The sequence below is a fragment of the Mus pahari genome, chromosome 7, assembly GCF_900095145.1.
Source record: "Mus pahari chromosome 7, PAHARI_EIJ_v1.1, whole genome shotgun sequence".
Taxonomy (NCBI): Eukaryota; Metazoa; Chordata; class Mammalia; order Rodentia; family Muridae; genus Mus; species Mus pahari.
In genome coordinates, this window is record NC_034596.1 from 99,813,108 (window position 1) to 99,835,247 (window position 22,140).

The following is a 22,140-nucleotide window of genomic DNA, read 5'->3' on the forward strand; positions in this document are numbered from 1 at the left end:
GGAGGCAGAGGCAGGTAGATTTCTGAGTTCGAGGCCAGCCTGGTCTACAGAGTGAGTTCCAGGACAGCCAGGACTACACAGAGAAACCCTGTCTCTGAAAAACAAAACAAAACAAAACAAAACTTAGTGTCAAAGGGTGGAAATCAATCTATCAGGAAAATGAAATCTGTATAACAGGTTGGCACAGTAATTTTTTTTTCTTTTTTTTTTTTTTTTCGTTTTTTGTTTTTTAGTAATTTTTTTTTGTTGTTGTTGTTTTTCAAGACAGTCTCTCTTATGTAGCTCTAGCTATCCTGGAACTAGCTCTGTAAACCAGGCTGGCCTCAAACTCAGAGCTCCACTTGCCTCTGCCTCCCGAGTGCTGGGATTAAAGAAGTGCACTACCACTGCCTGGCTTGGCACAATGACTCTTATACCACATAAAGTAGCCTTCAGACCAAAACCAGACAGAAGAGACAAAGAGGGACACTACATACTAATAATGGGAACAATTCATCCAGAAGATGTAACAATTGTAAATGTTTATAAAACAGACTTGAAAAGGCCTCGCAGTCACTGTAGGTCCTGATACAATGGTAGGGAGGGACTTCAATATCCCAGTCTCATATTTAGATAAGTCGTTCAAACATAATCTCACAAAGGAAACAAGGCTGTTAAACTGTACCACAGATCAGCAAGATTTAACATGTATCTTCAGAATAGTCCATCCAAGAGATAGGGAGTACACGTTGTCCTTAGCAGCATGTGAAATTTCTCTACACAGCACGCCTTAAGAAATGCAAAAATTTCAAAGAATTCTTCTCATCAGATCATGTGCTCTTCCTTCTTAGCTCTCTGGTTTTCCAAAACTCTCTTGCTTAAGGCTTTTTTTTTTTTTTGGATGCCTTTGATAAAATGAGCCGTGGCATATGTACTCTCCCATCACATACATCACCTTCACATGCGCACATACAAGAGATCACCTTCACATGAGCACTTATAACAGTAAATAACTAGATGAAGATAGAACTAGCTTATGATCCAGCAAAAGATTCATAAATCTACCCCAAGTTCCTTTTTGAAGGTGGACTTGTCTTTTGTAATGGGCCTTTAAAGAATTTATTCTTCCAGCACTCGGGAGGCAGAGGCAGGCAGATTTCTGAGTTCAAGGCCAGCCTGGTCTACAAAGTGAGTTCCAAGACAGCCAGAGCTACACAGAGAAACCCTGTCTCGAAAAACCAAAAAAAAAAAAAATTTTTTTATTCTTTATTATTTTATGTGTATGAGTATTTTGCCTGTAATAATAAGTGCACTATGAGTTTGAGTCCCCCAGAGAAGCAGAAAGATGGTATCAGATCCCTAGTGCAACTACACTTACAGAGAGTTGTAAGCCACAGAGAAACCCTGTCTCGAAAAAACAAAAAACAAAAACAACAACAACAACAACAACAAAAACCCAAACAGACAGTTGTAAGCCACCCTGCCAACAGGTGCCAGGAATTAAGTGAGGGTCCTCTGCACAAGCCATATTCTTAACCAGAGCCATCTCTCCAGTGCCCTGGGCCCGGTGCCCCAAAGATTCTTGCAGTAAATATCCATCTTTATTGTTCCGTTTGCTCTAGCAAGGCTATGGACCCAGCCTAGGTGTCCATCCACTGATGGTTAGGAAGGGTGTGGTGCAGACGCAATAGAATCGTGCTCAGTTGTAAAGAAAACAAAAACCGTGAAAACTGCAAGAACATGGAAGGATCTGGAAATGATTGCATTGAGTACAGCAGCCCAGACTCGCACAGATACCACGCCCTTCCCCTTATGTGACTCCCTGCTTTTAAGGTCTGCATAGGCATGAGGGTGAGTGTGGCAGAAGTCACCAGACTAGAGAGGAACTGCAGTAGGGGAGGAGAAGGCTGTAAGGTAGGCAAAAGGAGAAAAGGCTCTGGGGATTGGGGGGTCTGGGAAGGGGGGGATGAAGGAGAAGGCTGGGGAAGAGGATGAACAGAAGCCAATTATGTTTCAAAATGCCTCAGTGAAGCCCAATATGTTATACAAGAAACACAAGAACAGAACGCTTTTTATACACTTTTAGAAGACATAGGAATAAAAACTAAAACACAGAGTACAAAGCAAGAGTTAGCTATCTCATGGTTGGTTTTCTCGTGTGCCGGCTGCGATCACTACAGTATCACATCCTTTTGTGCTGACTGGCAATGCCACGGTGACACTGCTCAGCAAGGGCTAGTCTCAGTACCCTGCAGGGACAACAGTGTCCAATGCTCTCATGCTGTTCCTCTTCTGACTGCACATCTCCCATGCCCATGTGCTTGCTCCATGTCCTTAGAATAAACGGCTCGAGGAAGTAAAGCGAGAGGAGAGGGAGCTGCTGGAGGTGCAATCCATCCCCCTGAGAAACTACCTGATGACGTACGTGATGCCCACACTCATGCAGGGCCTCAATGAATGCTGCAAGGTGAGACCCGAAGACCCCGTGGATTTTCTGGTAAGATTTCTTTAAAACGATTTAAAAAAAAAAAAGTTTTATTTAGTTTATGTATATGGTTATTTCGCCTTCACGTGTGTGCGGAGCCTACAGAGGGCAGAGGAGGGGGTTGGCATCCCTGGTACTGGAGTTACAGACATTTGTGAGCACATGGGCAGGGGTGAGAGTCAAACCCAGGTCCCTGGCAAGAGAAACAACTGCTCTTAACCACTGAGCCACCTCTATACCTTCGGGATTTTATTTTTACTTTTAAATATCAAAATGAAAAGGAAGCATGACTGAAATTTAACAGGGAACTGGTTGAGTTTGAGGAAATGCATATCTCGTTGCTCAGGAAACAACTTCTAATACGCTCATGGCTTACAGTAAGATTTTACACACACACACACACACACACACACACACACACACACACTCACATGAAAAAATAAATTGTTTTCTTTCTCCTGTAGGCAGAGTACCTCTTCAAGAACAATCCTGAAATGCAGTAGACACTCGTCAGTGTTGGGCCATGGAGCTTCAGAGGGAGAGCTTAAGTTAAACTTGTAATTTGAAAAACTGCTTTTAAAAAATGCTTTCTTAGGTTTTTTTTTGGGGGGGTGGGGGTAGGGGTGGGAGTAGCGAGGGGGAATCCTGATAAAGTAGAATCATTAGAAACCTTCACTGCAATGAATAACTGCTATCTCACTGAAAGGATGTTTGAAAAGTAAACACGAGGCATAGTTGCATTGCTCACAGCTTACTATTACTCTTAGGTCAGTCACAACTCTGCACATAACACATTTGGAGTAACATGAGTTACAACATGAAGTTATAGGCTCCAACAGTGTCAGAAATGAAAGACATTAGAAGGGCCCATGCTTGTTGTACCTCACATCAGGTGTGACTGGTTTCCTGCAAGGTCCCTCTTGAGGCTAGGGCAGGATTCTAGCCACTAAGTCAAAGAACTGAAGAGCTTGTGATGGGAAATGCATCGGTCGAGGCAAATAATGCTACCCCCGATCACCACAAACTGCCGAATATGTACCGCCAATTATTTTCTAAGTATAGTCATGAGTTGTGATTTTTCTCCATAAAAAATAAAAATCTGGTAAAATCTCTAGTATTATCCTGAAGAATTGCTTTCTTTTATTGTTTTTCATGTGTGTGTGTGTGTGTGTGTGTGAGAGAGAGAGAGAGAGAGAGAGAGAGAGAGAGAGAGAGAGAGAATCACCTTAAATATTTAAATAACATGGCAGTAGTGGTTGTGTACACCTTTGATCCCAACACTCTGGAGCCAGAGGCAGACAGATCTGAGTACAATAGCAAAAGTAGATCCCGCTCAAGAAAGCAGGAACTAAGGGTCTTTGGTAAATCCCTAAAGGTAGCTGTGGCTCTTACTTGCTTGGTAGAGTGCTTGCCTAGCAAACACAAAACCCAGAGTTCTGTCCCCACTGATGGCATCTAAGGGTGCAGGACAGGGCTCATTTTCTCTGGCAATTGCTAATGAAAAGGTGGATAAGAAATGAGTGGAAATCTATGGGGAGCCACCAGCATAGGATATCTTGGGGTTCTTAGTCTCATTGATAAAAGAATTTAAGAGGCTCAAATGGAAGTCTGAAGATAAGAATTTAAAAAGAAAATATCCAGGGCAGGCAAGCTGTAAATCCCCCAGCTGCCATGAGAATCGGGGTGGGAGGGGTTGGGGGAGCCATGTCACTTGAGATAAGCTAGCATGGAGGTCAGCCAACTGGAGACACATGAAGGGGAGGGGAGGGAGCTTTAGGAAAGGAAGCCCTAAGTGCTAGGGACCTCAAAAAGCTTCTTCCTTGGGCTACGAGAAGGAAAAGGAATAGTTGGGCCTTTCTAATGATTACTCAGAATAGAATGGTGAGCGTACCCCACCAAACTGCGTAAGACGTGTGCCAGTGGGCTGGAAATTTTAGGAAGGAAATATACATTATCTTAAGATGAACCCATCATCCTAGGGATGGTTCCTTCTTCCAAGTATCAGTAACCCGGAACTTCACCTGCCCAACTGCATTAACTCTTCAGCACAGAGACAAAGTCATAGTCACACCAGAAGTATATTCCGATCTATAACATAAAACTGGTAGTGGTGTTCCACACCACGGCTGTAATGCCAACACTCAGGCACTTAGGAGGTGGAGGCAGGAGGATCAGAAACTAAGGGCTAGTCAGCTTCATGGGAGCCTGTCTTATAAAACAAACAAGAAAAACAAAAACAACAACAACAAAAAAAACCCCACGAAAACCCCAAAGGTTAGTGTCAATTTTATTAAATTATTGCCTTGGTCCAGAATCCCCTGCCCTGCACACTTGGCATTAGAAGCACACGTCTGGGCAACACAGATGCAGAGGGTCATCGCCAGGGGAGGGGATCCACAGCCACACTTCTGGGACAGGATCTGTACCGGGTTGTAACACAATTAAGTCCTCACAACGATGTTTAAAAGGCAGTTCTCCCACGCAGCGGTGGGGCAACGGGCACCGAACAGCCCTCGGTCCCAGGCATCCCCCGCGCTTGGGCTGCACCGCACGTGGCGCCCACTTGGGCCGCGCCCCCTTCTCATCGCTGCCACGGCGGCGTCACTCTCATTCGCCGGGACGGCGTCGCCAAGCGAATGAACTACAGCTTCTCTCTCGGAACCTCCTGCACCCATCCCACGCTCTACCACGAAAGCATGATGAGCTCACCGGAGGAAAAGCGCCGCTCGGCGTCGAGAACTACCTTTCCCGTCAGGCCTCGCGGCGCCGCGCAGCGCGTGCGCAGGCGCGCGCTCGGTGTGCGTGGCGGCGTCAGCGGTTCTAGAACGTTGCTGTGGTAGCGCTCGGGCGCCATGTTAGGACGAAGGGGAAGGAGGAGAAGCGCTTAAAGCGGCGGGGCACGGGTGCAGGACTGGGTTGGCCCCGGGGCTGAGGTAGGCTGCCGTCCCTCCCGCCTCGGTGGATCATGCCCAGGACGGCAGCGGTCGCGGGGGGGAAGTGACTGGGCGGTGCCGGCGCCGGAGACGATGCCGTTGTAAGTGATTGGCGTGCTGAGTGAGGCGCACGCCGGCCGGGCCCCGGGGGTGGCGGAGGGGGAGGGGAGGCGCACGGGCGCCCCGGGCCGCGGCTTCCGGTTCCTCGGGCGCGGGGGCCTCCCGCAAGATCCCAAGGCGGAACGGCGTCCGGCGCGGGCCGGCGGGCCGCGGCTCCCGGGTTCCTTCCTGTCCCGGTTTCACCATGGCGCCGTCCGTCCGGCCCCCTAGTGCCCCACTTCCGCTTCCCTCCTCGGAGCGGGTGAGGAACCGGGGCCGGGAGCGAGCAGGCCGTGCTGGCGGGCCCGGGGCAGCTCCGGAACGTCGGGCTGCGGCGGCGCCGTCCCCGCTTTGTTGTGACTAGGCAGCCTGGCTTCGCGCTACCTGATCGCTCCCGCCCTCGGGTCACTGGTGTTGTGATTGCGAGGCTACGCTTTGAGCAAATTCACTGAGGCCTTCTGATGCCGCTAGGTCTACTTGACACACTCCACCGTGATTCTTCTTTACTTAGTTTCCCCCCCCCCTCCTTTCCTCCTAAGAGAGATATTTGGAAGCCCGATGTTGGGATTCGAAAGTAGATGAGGGCTTTATATTCCAACTAACCTATCTTGGCGAAAAGGCTTAGGTCGTGCGACTGCTTTTCTTCCACAACAAGAGAGGCAGTTAATTTTGGACATAGCCTCAATATGACAGCTCTCGGGTTGTACTTGCTAATTTAAAAATGGATTTCATGCGCTCTTCTTTCTCATACGCTAGCTTGCTAGCTTTACTCGACCTTGATGTTTAGTCCAGAGACATGTCAGCTGTATTTCTGTAGTAATAACATTTGTTGGGCTTAATTAACCACAGTATAGAGATACAAAGTTCCCGTTGACTCCTTCTTTATGGAGCAAGGGTAAAGGGGCACGAGAATAGAATCTATAAAGATGTTTGGTGTTTTTCAGTGAGGTTCAGGTAGATGTGATTGAGTGGGGTGTTGTCACATGATAACCTTGTATTAGCTCATCCAGACTTTTGATACATCAGTGCTAAAAAAAAAAAGGTATGGTTGCACACTCTAAAGGAAGGCTTCAGATTAGAAATGTTATCTTGTGTCTGTGAGTGAAGGTAGGAGGGAGAGTACAGGCTTCCTGCAGCTTTTCTTTCGGTGCACTTCTGAAAGTGGAACGGTCCCGAGAGGCTGTATGAGCACTGCACGTTTCCAGGTTTATGCTTGAAGTTCTTCAGTCTGCTATTTACTTTAGATGTAAAAGACGGAGCCAAGACAGATTGACATGCACATGACCCCCTTTTTGTATGTTTCATGGGATTTGAACTCTACAGCCAGTTTCTTTTTTTTTTTTTTTTTTTTTTTTTTTTTTTTTTTTTTTTTTTTTGGTTTTTGGTTTTTCGAAACAGGGTTTCTCTGTGTGGCCCTGGCTGTCCTGGAATTCACTTTGTAGACCAGGCTGGCCTCAAACTCAGAAATCCGCTGCCTCTCAGGTGGTGAAACTTAGAATAAGTTATGGAGGAAGCAAAAACTTTTTAAAATACTTGAGATTTCTGCATTCTCGAGTTTCTCACCTAAGTGCTGTTGATATGTATGTAACTCTGGTAATTTCAGGAGGGCCCTTCCCATGTCTTGTTGGGTGTATAATAGTACCTCTGACCTGCTTAGTGGATGTCAACAGCTTTTTTTTGGTTTTTGAGACAGGGTTTCTCTGTGTAGTCCTGACTGTCCTGGAACTCGTAGACCAGGCTGGCCTCCAACTCAGAAAGCCGCCTGCCTCTGCGTGCTGGGATTAAAGGCGTGCACCACCACGCCCGGCTGGTTGTCAACAGCTTTACCTCAGGAACTTCTCACAATGTCAAATGCACAGATGTCCCCAGGCTTTTCCAGATGTACTTTGTGGGGCATTGTTGGTGGTTTAAGAACCACTGCATTAATTCAAAGTATATATCGTTATGCACATTTTATTCTATGTGCCATATGCTAGTGGCCATATCTTTCTTTGTATCAGTACCAGTGACTTAGCAACAGTCTCAGAATGTTGTTGAAGTTTTTGGAAGAACTATTTAGTGAGACTTAGAAGACAGTAGTTCTTGTGGGTGTATAAAGGACTTTTGCCGGTAAGAAAATGGGGCAGTGGACTTGCCTAGAGTCAAAGGTAGAGCTTGGTCCTGCTGGGGAATACGATGTGGCTGTGGCTTAGTGTGGTCTGCTAGTGCATTACTGGGATCCTTTTAACAGGGTTGAGAGCTTCTGTTGGTTCTCTAATCTCAGCTCTAGAAGTGGAGGAGAGGGTTTTGAATACAACTTAAGCTACATGATAAAAGTAAGATCCTGTCTCAAAGTCAGGAGACAGCAGTTTATTAGCAAACATTGTAATTTTTTTAATATAAATATATAAAATAATGGATTTTGTTGTGATGTTTTCATGCTTGTATATGAGTACTACTCTCATAGGCACCCTTCTCTGTCTCGTCCCTTCCTCTAGTCTCCTGCCAAGGAGTCTGTCTACCTCTCTCCCTCTCCCCTCCTTTCCCCTCCTTCCTTCTCTCTCTCCCTCTTTGTTTCTGAGACAGTTTCTTTGTGTAGCCTTGGCTGGCCTTGAACTCAGAGATCTGCCCGCCTCTGCCTCCTGAGTGTTTTTTTTTTTTTTTTTTTTTGAGACAGGGTCAGGGTCTTGCTACCATTCAGGCTGGCTTCTCACTTGTGCTCTGGACTTTTGTTTTGGCTTTTTCAAGACAGGGTTTCTCTGTATAGCCCTGGTGGTCCTGGAACTCACTACGTAGACTAGGCTGGCCTCGAACTCAGAAATCCACCTGCCTCTGCCCCCCAAGTGCTGGAATTAAAGGTGTGCGCCACCACGCCAGGCGTGCTCCAGACTTTTTAAGGCTGGAATGATGGAATCTCTCAGCTGGGCGGAAACATTTTTGAAGCTTAATGCCAGCTTTAGCTGGGAGGTATGTGGCTAGTGGAGGTCTGAGCAGGAATTCCCTGACAGTATTGAGGTCCTTAGTTCCATCCCTAGTAGTTAAAAGAAAGAAAAATGCTAGTTTTATAAAAGCCTGACCCTTGAGATTGTCTTTTAATATGGTGTGGCAATAGAATGGAGACTATTAGTTTTGAGAAGAGTACTGTGTGTGAGTTACAGTAATAACTGTGTTCATGAGACTTGTGATGTTTGTGTTGAGTATTTTAACATCGGAACACTTAAACTTGAGAATAAGTGAGGCTGTTGTCAGCTCACAGAAAACAACTTGGCAGTATTTGTTGTGGCCAGGAAATAATCGGAGCTTTAAGCATGAATCAGGCTTTGGGTAAGTGATACCAGAATGCTGTAGGACCTGATCATTTTTAGAAGATATGTGTAATTCAGTGGGCCCTTTGTAAATTAGGAAAAGGATATGATGCCAGGTTATATTCGTGTGCATCAACCAAAACAATTTATTGAAGTAGATTGGAGTGCAGAAGCTGATAGGGGAATCCAGCCATATTTTGCTTAGCTGGAATTGAGATTTACAGAAATGTACTTTATTCTTACTACTTAAGGGATTTATTTGAAACTCCTGTTTCATAGGAACATTATGCTGAGGGCTTCTTGTTCTGTAAACAAGTGTTTCAGTTCTCAACTATAATTTTGCAGTATAATAAATTTTGGTGGACAGAACCCATAAAAAGTGTTGTGATGTTTTGTGGATTTTAAGGAAGGATTGGAGGATGGAAGAAAAGGTTGAGCTGCTCTTGAGGGGCCCTAGAGCAGGCTGAGGGCAGAACTGATGGTTTGTGTTTAACATTGATCAGGATGGACACAATATGCAGAATAGTTTTCTTGGTACACAGTGATTGTACTTTCTTTTTTTTTTTTTTTTAAAGATTTATTTATTTATTATATGTAAGTACACTGTAGCTGTCTTCAGACACTCCAGAAGAGGTCGTCAATCTTGTTACGGATGGTTATGAGCCACCATGTGGTTGCTGGGATTTGAACTCCAGACCTTCTGAAGAGCAGTCAGGTGCTCTTACCCACTGAGCATCTCACCAGCCCCGTAATTGTATTTTCTTTCAGGCTGCGACTTTAGTTACTTCATTTCAGACATCTCAGAGAAACATAACTTAAAAACAAGGAAATATTGAGAGCAAAAATGGACTAATGGAAGAATGGGGTAAAGAAAAGGTATTAGGTAAACTTTAGAAAAATAATTTCTGAATTGGAGAACACATGTATGTGTGTGTGGGTGAGGTGCACACATCTACGCACATTCTTGTGGAGGCCTGAGATTGTCACTGAGTGTCTTCCTCTCTTGCTCTCCACTTTGCTTTTGAAGACAGCATTCTGATTCTGGAGTTCCCGCAGTAAGCTTCCTCAGCTGGCCACTGCGCTCTAGGGACCCACTTCTGCCTCCTTTTCCAGAAGGGTTGGGGTTACAGATACTTGGAGCTGGAGTTGGCTTTTTAGAGGGGTGCTAGGGATTTGAAATCAGATCTTCATGATTGTGTGTCAGACAGTTGATTTAGACATCTTCCCAGCTCCAAGTTAATGTTGTGGGTGAATTGCTTGCTGCTCTGTGTGCTGATTATGGTTTCTGGAGTGCTGCTTTCTTTTAAGCATGTTTATGAGCATGTTTAATTCCTTTTCCCTGAACACCTTCATCTTTTTTACTTAAAACAAAAATATCTTTCTGGCTCAATAACATAAAGTTTCTTAGTTCAGTAAAACTGGGTAAGTCAACTTTATGCTATCCGTACACTTAAATTTTTCCTTCATTTGGCTCTAGGCAAGTGTTAAAAATCTTTTCATGAAAACAAGACCATTTGTAAAAGGTTAGCTAGTTCTCATTTCTTTGTGCCTTTAATTTGGTGTGTTCACTGTGCACAACAGCTTTTAACTAATTGTACAGTATCAGCTTATAAAGTACAAAGCAGCGACATAGACCCTATTAGTTTCTGTCCTTGCTAGTTTTTTGTCTACTTAATACAAGCTGAAGTTATCAGGAAAATAACCTTAGTTGAGGAGATGAATCATATTGCCTGTAGGCGAGTCTGTAGGGAAGTCTATAGGCTATTTTCTTGATTAATGATTGATATGGGAGGGCCCACCCCATTGGGGCGGTGCCAAATCTGGGTAGGTGGTCCTGGGTTGTATAAGAAGGCAGACTGAGCTGGGTGGGTGGTGGTGGACCACACCTTTAATCCTAGCACTTGGGAGGCAGAGGTGGGCGGATTTCTGAGTTCGAGGCCAGCCTGGTGTACAGAGTGAGTTCCAGGACAGCTAGGGCTACACAGAGAAACCCTGTCTCAGGAAAAAAGAAAAAAGAAAAAAAGAAAAAAGAAAAGAAAGAAAAGAAAAGAAAAGAAAAGAAAAGAAAGAGAGAAGGGGGGGAGGAGCAAGCAAGCAAGCAATCAGACCCGAGCAAGCTGTGGAGAGAGCAAGCCAGTAAGCCGGTGTTCTCTCCATGACCTCTGCTTTAATTCCTGACTTCAGGCTTCTGCTTGAGTTCCTGCCCTGACTTGTTCATCATGGACCCTAAAGAGTAAGCTGAAAAAAACCCTTTTTTCCTTTAAGCCACTTTTGGTCACAGTGTTTTATAACATCCAATACCAAGGCAGTCCCCTTTAACAGTGGTTAAGTGATGCCCTTGGTAGTTTTAGTTTTTGGTTGTTTACATGTGTGTCTATGGGTGGAGGAGTTGACTCTTGTATTTGTGTGAGTAGTGAGTGTATGCTACAATGGGCAGGTGATGATCAGAGAAGAACCAGTGAATTCTTTGACCTGTGTGTCCTGTGGATTTAACTTAGGTTATCAGTCCTTGGGGACAGGGTCATTTGCCTATTGAACTATTTTGCCAGTATGATGCTTGATAATTTTGAAGGTACTGATTTGTAGATTGGTACATAGTGAGCTCTGGATTCTATATTGGAATTCTCATCCTAGTATTACATATTGTATTGGGAACCATGTTTGATTTCCTAGGGTTTTTTTTTTTTTAAGATTATTTTATTTATATGAATACACTGCAGCTGTTTTCAGACACATCAGAAGGCATTGGATCCCATTACAGATGGTTGTGAGCTACCACGTGGTTGCTGGGAATTGAACTCAGGACCTCTGGAAGACTGGTTAAGAGTGCTCTTAACCACTGAGCCATCTCTCCAGCCTAATTTCCTAGTTGTTTGCAGGGGCAGTTGGTTGGTTAAGGGCTTGTTATGCATTGCAGGCTGGTTACAAACTGACATTTCTCCCTTGCTGAGATTACAGGAATGTGCCAGTATTGTCTATGTATTTTAAAAATTAGCTTTGGGGCAGGAGAGTGAGATTGCTCAGCAGATAAAGTACATCCAGGTTCAGTCCCTGGAACCCAAGTAAACGTGGAAGGAACTCATTACTCCATAGGGCTTTATGTTCACCACATGTGAGCTGTGGCATGCTCTCTCAGATCTCCTACACATAAAATAATAAGAAAAAAACTTAAGCTAGGCAGTGGTGGCACATGCTTTTAATCCCAGCACTTGGGAGGCAGAGGCAGGTGGAGTTCTGAGTTTGAGGCCAGCCTGGTCTACAGAGTGAGTTCCAGGACAGCCAGGGTTATACAGAAAAACCCTGTCTCAAAAAACCGAAAAGAAAAAAGAAAAAAACTTAAAACATGATCTCCCTTTCCCCTCCTGGGCTGTTCTGGAACTCAAATCAGGTCTGGTTCTGAACTCACAGAGATCCGCCTGTCTCTCAGCTAAAAACATGTTTTTGAAGGGCTAGGGATATGTATGGCTCAGTGGAGGAGTTCTCCCAGCGCTACAAAGGGGGAAAAAATTTCAAGTTTGTTTAGTGTGTGGAACATTTACTGTATGTGGAACCTGTACTTACTATATTACTGTAGTAGATGCAGTGTAATAATACTGCATACAGTGAATCCTGGGGTCTCGGTTATTTTTTGTCTTTGGGAAAGGTCTTTGTGGATCTAGGCGGCATTAGGGGAACAACAGGAGATGAATAAGATCAAAATACATTTTATGGAGTTCTCAAAGAATTTATTTACTATTATTTTTTCTTGGATGGTGTTTCACTGTATTGTCCTGACTTTCCTGGAACTCACTATATAGGACAGGTTGGCTTTGAACTCTTAAGTTCTGCCCATCTTTGCATCTGGAGTGCTGGGATAAGAGCATGTGCTGCTACCATGCCCAGCACATGCTGTTTCTAAAAAAGACAAGAGAAAGATTTTATTGTTCCCCAGGCTGGCCTAAGCATTTCTTGCTTCAAGTGATTCTCCTGAGCAGCTGGGAGTGCATTAATAAAACCTAGATTTTAAAAAGTAGCTAGCTAGCTTTAGTAACTGCAGAGCCATATAGCTTTTGGACTGCAGGATATGATAGAAACAACTTTTGCCCCAGCATTTGGAGGTAGAGTGCCAGGGTGTGAAGTTGTGGCACAGGCTGTGGCAACATTGAAACGCTGCAGTTAGCAAACAAGATGGGTATTGGTGTTCAGTCTTTCTTTGTATAAAGTATGGGAATTCAACTCTTATGATGGTGCCACCTAGATTTAGGGTTAGTTTTCACCTAAACATTGTTGGAAACATCCTCCTTGATGCAGAAGTGTGTTTCCATGGTGATTCTAAATCCATTCAAATTGTCAATGAAGGTTAACTAGGCCTGCATTGTATAGTGTTTTCATTTGTGGAAATTGAAAGATTTGAGGAAGAGAGTTTGTTAGATACCTTTTCAGAGTTGTCTTTCAAATTTGGGTTCTAGATTGCATCCATAAGCCATTTTATATTTTATGACAGTTTTTACAGTTTAATGGTTAAGCAATAGGTTCTAGTTATTTCAATTATAATAAATATTTATGGTTTTTGACAGTAGTGTGTTTTAGGTTTTTTGAGACAGGGTTTCTCTGTGTAGCCCTGGCTGTCCTGGAACTCACTCTGTAGACTAGGCTGGCCTCGAACTCAGAAATCTACCTGCCTCTGCCTCCTGAGTGCTGGTATTAAAGGGGTGCGCTACCGCTACCATGCCTGGCTGACAGTAGTGTTTTTAGGTAGCCCAGACTGACTTTAAACTCTGGTCCTTTTTCCTAAGCCTCCCAATGCTGGGATTAAAGGCATGAGTCACCACAAGAAACATTTAAATTGTACTACTTGGAATTAATATTCAATACTGTTAATTGAATGTATCTTTGGTTTTTCTGATGAACTCTAGGGTCCATTAATTTTCAAGGTGTCCTTGCAAAGTTGGTGCCAGAGTGTTCCCCTTGCCCCCTTTGAACTTGTAGAAGAGGGATAGTTAGAACACCCTTGGAAGTTAGTTAGCCGGGCGTGGTGGCGCACGCCTTTAATCCCAGTACTCAGGAGGAGAGGCAGGCAGATTTCTGAGTTCGAGGCCAGCCTGGTCTACAGAGCGAGTTCCAGGATAGCCAGGGCTACACAGAGAAACCCTGTCTTGGAAAAAAAGAGAGAGAGTTGGCTCAGCAGTTAAGAGCATACAGTTAAATAAATGCAACTTTATTAAAATAAACACTCTTAAGAAGACAGGGAAAGTGACCTAGCCTTTGACTGAACAACTTATGTTCTTTTCCTTCCACAGTCAACCTAGAATTGACAGCTTCGTTTTGGGCTTCATCATACTTTATTTAACCCTTGGGTGAAACTTACTATATCATTTGTTTGACCCATGGCTGCTGCTTAGTAAAGACTGGATGGATAACATATCTTTTCATAAATTTTTAATATTGTAGCCAGGCATGCTTTTCTGTTTTTGTAGTCTCAGTACCGAGGAGGCTGAGGCAGGAGGATTATTACAGGCCAGCCTGAGTTTAAATAAAGGAAAAGTAGCTGTGTTCTAAATAACTAGTATGATTGACATAAAACAAGTGACTGGTTAATTAGTCATCTTTAGAATCTGAGGTTAGCCCCCTGTTGCTAAGTTACTGTTTAATGCTAAACTCCTTGTGAAAGTCTGGAACTCAAGTATGTGGCCTTGATTGTCCTCAAATACTAGTTAATCTTTCTATCTTAGCCTTGTGTGTTCTCAGGGATAAACCAGTATACCTGGCTGAGAATTAATGCTTAAAATATTTGTTTTATTATTGTTAATCATTCTGTGTGTGGAAAAGGGTATGTGCACATAAGTGTGACCATGGAGGCCAGAAGACAACATCAGATCCCCCTAGCTGGAGTTAGAGGTTGTAATGAGCCATCCGATATGGGTATTACTAGGAACTGAACTCAGGTGGTCTTCTGTAAGAGCAGCAAGTGCTTTTCACCAGAGATATCTCCTTAGTCCCCAGTATTAATATTAAATACATATTATGGTGCCTTTGAGATGTTCCTTGTTCCTTTTCTGCTCAGATTTCTTTTTACTGCTTAAATGATGTTTAAATATATAGGAATTGTTTTGGTAAATTAGTTATTGTAATTTATTTGATTGCTTTCAAAGAATAGGCATCAAATTAAACTTCAATTTTAACATAGAATGATGGTGTGGTTTTGGTTGGGTAATTGCTACAAGGTTTTAGAGAGTGAGTGGATCTGCTGAAAGAAGAGCCACAGCCTGTTCCAGATTTCCAGCATTTGGAGTCATGGGTCTTTGTGTAAATTGTATGGCAAAGTAACTATTTGATTAAAATACTACTGCAGATTGTCGTCCTGTGTTAAGTCATTTGCTCCTTCCTCACAGTTCCCCTTCTTCATGGCCGTTCTCTGTTGTTGTGGTTAGTTCTTTTTCTTGGGTGTTGTGAGCAGATCTCTCTGTTCTGGAAGTCACATCTTTACATTGTGTATGTGTGTGTGTGTGTGTGTGTGTGTGTGTGTGTGTGTGTGTGTGTGTTGGGGGGAAGGAAGTTGTTTGTTAGTCATGCCACATTGTGCATGTTGGAGTTCAAGACAGACAGCTTGTGGGGGTTCTTTCTCTTCCGTCATGTGGATTCTTGAGAGTGAATTCAGGTTGTCAGGCTTGGCAGCAAGTGTCTTTATCTTTACTTACTGAACCATCTTGTCACCCCAGTTATAAAGTTTTAATTGGATTTACTTATATGTAGGTATATTGCAGGTACATGCGCCCTACACACTGCTTAGATCTACAAGTCTAAGGATTATGGGAGTTGGTTTAGGGTCCTAAGGTTTGGTGGCAAGTGCCCTTTACCTTCTGAACTTATCTTTCTAGTTCTTTTTTTTTTTTTTTAAAGATATATTTATTATTATACATAAGTACACTGTAGCTGTTTTCCGACACACCAGAAGAGGGCATCAGATCTTATTATGGGTGGTTGTGAGCCACCATGTGGTTGCTGGGATTTGAACTCAGGACCATTGGAAGAGCAGTCAGTGCTCTTACCCGCTGAGCCATCTCACCAGCCCTCTAGTTCTTTTTATTTGGCTTTAAAAATACTGTCTCACTCTGTAGCCTATGTTACTCCTCAACTGTAGGTTTTCTTGCCTCAACCTCCCAAGTATTAGATTGTAGTATTGTGTCACTTTCTTTACCTTCTACTGTTCTTGTTTTGTTTCTCTGTGTAGCCCTGGCTGTTCTGGAACTCACTTTGTAGACCATGCTGGCCTTGAACTCAGAAATCCACCTGCCTCTGCCTCCCGAGTGCTGGGATTAAAGGCGTGCACCACCATGCTCTGCTTTTAGAAGTGCATAAAGGCACACATTTCTGCAAAGTGTTAGGTGCTGTTTCCTATCTCGCAAGATAGCTTTTCTGTAGTACAGCAGGGCTCCAAACTCATGACCATTTTCCTGCCTCAGCCTCCAGAGTGCTGGGATTCTAAGCCTAGAGTCACCATTCCCAGCTTGTTATGTTTTTAAAAATGTGTTGTAGATTAGGTTGGCCTGATGTACCTGGTCTTTGAAAAGTGTTGCTGAGGCTCTGTATTTCAGGGTCAGAAGCTTTGAGAGATGGGTGGCTAGAGCTGAAGCTGTTAGGCTAAATGCCTTTAGGAAGTTGGTATCTGCTTTTAAGGTTTGGTGAACATTGCCATACTTTGCTTTAAAAGGATAAACCAAGCTTACTTCTGTTGGGACATGTAAGAGCAGTGTCCCTGCCTCCTAACCCATTCTTTCTTGAGACATCTTTCTAGGCTTTGACCTGATTTTGCAGTGTAGACCAGGCTGGCCTTGAACTTGCTACTTACTAACTTCCCACCTGAGCCTCTTCAGTGCTAGGATTACAGTCTACATTTTTCTACTCACAATGCAGTGCTTGCTTTTCTGTCTGTGCCAAATACCTAAGGAAAATAAAGTTCTAAAATTCTAAGGAGGAAGTATTGATTTTGGTTCTCTTTCAGGTTCTTCTTCATGCTCAGCTGGCTACATTACTGTGGGCCTGAGATGAGGCCGAGAGCATCATGAAGGGGACCATTATGTTAGGGTGAACATGAAGCAGACTTTATCCTTTCATGTTTTAGGAGCAGAATATAGCCAGGTGACCTTAAACTTAGACATAGCTGAGGATGACCATGATCTGTTGCTCTAGCTACACCCCAAAGTGTTAGACAAACACCACAGTGTTTAGACCATGCATTTGCTTTTATTTAATTGTGAGAGAGTGCATTCCATCCTGCACACTGCCCTTGATGCCTGTCCATGGTGTTACAGCTTCCTCCTTTGTTCATTCCAAAGTCTCCTGTTTCTGCCACTCCCGGTCTTCATCTCCCATGTTCCCATAGAAGTGCTGGCATCACGGCTGGTACGTTACGTTATCTTGCTTCTTGTGTGGGTTCTGGGGATTGAACTCAGATCAGCAGACCTATAAGGAAAGTACTCTACAGGCTGAGCCATCTCCCGGTCTCTATATTATGCATGTTCTTACTTGAATTAGATGATTTGTGTGTGCTTGTATGTACACCTGTACATGTTTACATTACAGATATGTATTGTATATGCTTTTGAATTAGATGAGATGCACATGTTTATGTGTACATGTATATATATGCATAACAGATAACATACTGAGGTAAATTAAAAACAACTGCATATGATTTATCTCACCATCAATTTAGCATGGAGACTAATGTGGATATAAAGTGCCCCCCCCAATAGGATAAACTATTATTTTTACCCCTTTTTGATTCCCCTCCAAAGACACATGATGGTCTTTTGTAGCCGAGGCTGGCCTTATTTCATGGAGGAGTAACCTTGAATCTTTGATGTGCCTCAGCTCTGAGGTTGTAGGCATGCACCACTGTATCTTGCTCTAGATTAAAGAACTTTGTGTGGATTTATAAATCTAAACCTGTCTTCTGATACACTGATAGAGTGACCTTGACAGGAACATTCCAAGCTGATAGTAAAACCTAAGACTTGAAGGGGGATGGGAATGGTGAAGACTAGGAAAACTACAGCGAGTGGTTTGCATTTTGCTGAGAATCTAAACTGAACTGAAGGGTAAGGAATTTATAACAGCCTAGGTGAAGAAAGCAGACCATAGTTTCTTTGCTTATACACACAGAGATGGAATATGTTCTAAAGTCACTAAAATGCTGGACTGACTAAATCTAGCTTAGAATTTTTTCTTTTTTAAATCTTAATGTAGAACCTCTTATGAGAGCTGGGCACTGTGGCACATTCTCATCCTGATCTGAAGCAAGAGGGTGGTGGAACGTTATTATATGTATCCTGGGCTACATGGGAAAATCTTTTTTTTTTCCCCCATTTATTTATTATATGTAAGTACACTGTAGCTGTCTTCAGACACTCCAGAAGAGGGAGTCAGATCTCGTTAAGGATGGTTGTGAGCCACCATGTGGTTACTGGGATTTGAACTCTACACCTTTAGAAGAGCAGTTGGGTGCTCTTACCTGCTGAGTCATCTCACCATCCCCGGGGAAAATCTTATCTGAAACAAAACAACAAAAATAAAACAAATGCAGCTGGGCGTGGTGGTGCACGCCTTTAATCCCAGCACTCGGGAGGCAGAGGCAGGTGGATTTCTAAGTTCGAGGCCAGCCTGGTCTACAGAGTGAGTTCCAGGACAGCCAAGGCTACACAGAGAAACCCTGTCTCGAAAAAATAAAATAAAATAAAATAAAACAAATGTTATCGATGATCACACCTACATACTGGCACAGTGATGGGGACTGTAGTTGGATAATCTCAGTGGAGCAGTGAGTGTCAAACAGGCCCAGTAGTGCTGGGCCATAGATAAGTGTATAAGGTTGACATAGAGTTGGGTGCGTGGTGAGACAGCATCTTACTAAGTGGCTATCTCAGCCTGTCTGCAACTCATCATCCTGCCTCTGCCTCCTGTGTGCTTGAGTTAGAGGTGTGAGCTATCACTCCTGGCTTAGGTATGTGGTTTCGAGGGCTATCTGTTTCATATCAGTTTTGAAAACACATAGTACTTAAGACATGAATTCAGTTAGACTAACTACTATATCTTAATCGTAGAAACTGAATAATTTTGAAAAATAAAATGTTTAGTTTTTTTAGCTTTAAGAAAACGCTTGGTGTTGATGTGGCTTCCTGACTTTTGAAAGGAGCATTGAAGTCCAGCAAGCTGCACAGCTGAGAACAGGTTGAAGAGACGGCAGAGAGGGGTTCATTGACTGCAGAGATAAATCAGAATCTTATTTATTCAAGAAATGTCACTCTAGTCTGAATAAAAGCTGACACAACACATAAAAATGTGTCAGGGTGCAGTGATTAGAAGACACAGCTAGCTGAGTGGCTCCTCAGTAACAGCCCAGGAAGCTTATGGCAGCTTATATCTGTGTTGGTATTGGAAGACAGACGCAGAGTCCAGTGGGGCTACACAGAAAAGTATCCTGGCACTTAGTGCATAAGATTTATCACATGTAACTCTAAAAATGTGTCAGAAACTTAGTATGAATACAGCTCTTTCCCTTCAAATTGGATTTGTCTGTGCTCTTTGCCCCATTACTTACATCATCCATTGAGTCACATGCTAAGTTTCACTTAGAGAGAGTCTTATGTGAAAAAATAGCATTTGCCTTTCCTCTCTTGAGATAGGGTTTCATAGGCAATGCTGAGATTACTGTATACTAGGTGTCCAGCTGAAACACATTCTTTTTCCTGTAGTGTTTATCGGGGCTTTAGAAATAACAGTGCATCGAAAAAACAAAAACAAACAAACAAACAAAAAAACAGTGCAGTCGGGCAATGGTGGTGCGCACCTTTAATTCCAGCACTTGGGAGGCAGAGGCAGGCGGATTTCCGAGTTCGAGGCCAGCCTGGTCTACAAAGTGAGTTCCAGGACAGCCAGGGCTATTCAGAGAAACCCTGTCTCGAAAACCCCCCTCCACCCAAAAAAGAAATAACAGTGCAAAAAGGCTTATTATTAAATTTGTAAGAGGTTTATTTTCTGTATTGCACCCTATCTAGCTGTGTGTTCTGTATTGCACGCTTTCTGGTAGTGTGTTGATCTGGGTTTGTAGGACCCCCCAAAGTGGGGAGATCCTTGCCCAAGTCTCGGGATGGCGCAGACCCCCCTCAGGAACTCACAAGAGACCATTTTTTGATGCAAATCACAGGAGCCTTTTACTCCAGAGCTCTGGGGATGACTCTTCGGGGTTAGAGTAGACCTCGAAGGCGAGAGGGGCCTTTCTTTTTATGGCCCCTCCAGGGGGAAGAAGGGAGGAGGAATAGGGGATTTTCAAATCACATGGCCTTGGGCCATCAATACGAAGAATGGGTATAGGAGGTGTGAGGGGTTGGAATCTTGTGCAGGAACAGGTTACCAGGAAAGTTTTTCACCTGTAGCCTAGCAACCAAAGCCCACAAATTCTTGGCAAAAAGCTACAACAATCGGCAAATGCATGAGTTCACACAACAATCGGGGCCTTCGCAAACACAAATTCAAAAGGTACAAATGTTTCTAACCTACTGGGGCATAATAAACTTTGTCCCTTCACCAGCAATAGAATCTATTTTACCAATCTAGGGTTTTAATGATTTCTTTTATCTTGTCAAAGCCTTATAGGTTCTTACATTTACTTTGGTGTTTAAGTGATGGTAAAGTTTCTCGAGGAGGAGAAACAATTTATTATTTTATTTTAAAATATCTAGGGATACATTTTGTTGTGAATGTGTTTTCAAAGTAAAAATGTGGCGCCTAGCATGGTGACACATGCCTATAGTTCTAGCATTCCGGGACTGAGAGAGAAGGCAGCGTTGGCCAGCCTGGGTTGCACTGCAGCTCCTGTCGAAAAGAAATCCAAGTACGGGCAGCATGGCAAGGGGCAGCTGTGTGAAAGTGCCTGTTCTCGTCCTGTTATTACTTTTAAATTGTAGAAACTTTTTGGCAGTAAAGAAAATTTATCCAATTCCATTTTTAGTCCAGTTACAACGCAGGGATCACAACAAACGCAGCCACCACAGAGGCACTATGGCATTACCTCTCCTATCAGCTTAGCAGCCCCCAAGGAGACTGACTGCCTACTCACACAGAAGCTCATCGAGACGCTGAAGCCCTTTGGGGTTTTCGAAGAGGAAGAGGAACTGCAGCGCAGGTAAGGAGATAGAAGTGAGGGAGTGCTTTAGGATGCTCACAGGCTGAATTGCGAGGCAGTTCCACTCACTCAGTAGGTCAGCTTACTCTAAATCTTTATATTTGTTTCACACAAGAATGAGACTCTGAGAAAGAACTTGTTTTCTTTTTTTTTTTTTTTTTTTTTTTGGGGGGGGGGAGGTTGAGACAGGGTTTCTCTGTGTAGCCCTGGCTGTTCTGGAACTCACTCTGTAGACCAGGCTGGACTTGAACTCAGAAATCCGCTTGCCTCTGCCTCCCGAGTGCTGGGATTAAAGGCGTGCGCTATCACGCCCGGCTTAGAGTTTAGCCTGGCTTAGAATTTAGTGTTATGTTGCTATAAGTATGATTTCCTTGGCAGGTAAGGAGGAGTGGTTAGGCCTTAAACATTGCACATTGTAGACAAGTGCTCTTACCACAGAGCTACCCTTAGCTCAATGAAAATTTTCTTTTGAAGGGGACTGGAGATGGCTCAGATATAGCAAGCACTGGCTGCTCTTACTGAGGACCTTGGTTCAATTTCCAGTGCCCACCTAGTAGTTTTCACATCTTTAACTCCAGTTTCAGGGGATCCAGTGCTCTCTTCTGCCCTCTGCATGCAAAGTGCGCATGCTGACATACATGCCGGAAAACATACATAAATAAAACTAAAAAACAAAAAAAAATTCTGGTGGCTCTTGGTTATAGTGTAGGGAAAAAAAGGAAATGCTTTAACCAGTTTACAAGTGCCAGTGTAAAACCACTGTTAAGTAAGTTTCTGTCTGATCTCTTAAACTGTAAATTGTGAGGCTGGGTATGGTGGCCCACACCTTTAATCCCAGCACCGGAGAAGCAAAGGTGGGCATATTCCTGTGATTTCAAGGCCAGCCTAGATTGTACAGTTAAGCCCTATTCGTAAACAAACAAACAGTGTAATATGGCAGTACATGCCTATAATTCCAGCACTTGGGAGACAGAGGGAAGATTGTGAGTTCTAGGCCAGCCATGGGTAAGACCATGTCTCAAAAATAAGAAAAGTAAAACTTAGTAAACCTCTTATTTATAACTTAATTTGTAGTGAGTAATAATCAATTGCTTTATCAACAGGATTTTAATTTTGGGAAAATTAAATAACCTGGTGAAAGAATGGATTCGAGAAATCAGTGAAAGCAAGGTAAGGTGATACCACAGAAGCCAGACG

The 22,140-nt window shown here is 43.5% G+C and overlaps 2 protein-coding genes across 5 annotated transcripts in view; both read left to right on the plus strand.

The window, feature by feature from the left end:
• Ak7 (adenylate kinase 7) overlaps nucleotides 1-2,967 on the plus strand; it is a 68,192-nt gene extending 65,225 nt beyond the window's left edge. Inside the window, exons 17-18 of the mRNA XM_021202570.1 lie at nucleotides 2,318-2,476; nucleotides 2,929-2,967. Of these exons, the coding sequence (XP_021058229.1) occupies nucleotides 2,318-2,476; nucleotides 2,929-2,967 (198 nt within the window). The remainder of the gene's footprint in view (nucleotides 1-2,317; nucleotides 2,477-2,928) is intronic.
• Nucleotides 2,968-5,280: 2,313 nt separating this feature from the next.
• Papola (poly(A) polymerase alpha) overlaps nucleotides 5,281-22,140 on the plus strand; it is a 54,176-nt gene continuing 37,316 nt past the window's right edge. For 2 of the 4 annotated variants that reach the window (XM_021201385.2, XM_021201386.2), the window contains exons 1-3: nucleotides 5,281-5,498; nucleotides 20,770-20,943; nucleotides 22,047-22,113. In XM_021201385.2, coding sequence (XP_021057044.1) covers nucleotides 5,491-5,498; nucleotides 20,770-20,943; nucleotides 22,047-22,113 — 249 coding nt within the window. In that variant the 5' untranslated portion in view covers nucleotides 5,281-5,490. The remainder of the gene's footprint in view (nucleotides 5,499-20,769; nucleotides 20,944-22,046; nucleotides 22,114-22,140) is intronic. The other 2 variants (XM_029541162.1, XM_029541163.1) reach the window with 1 other exon arrangement.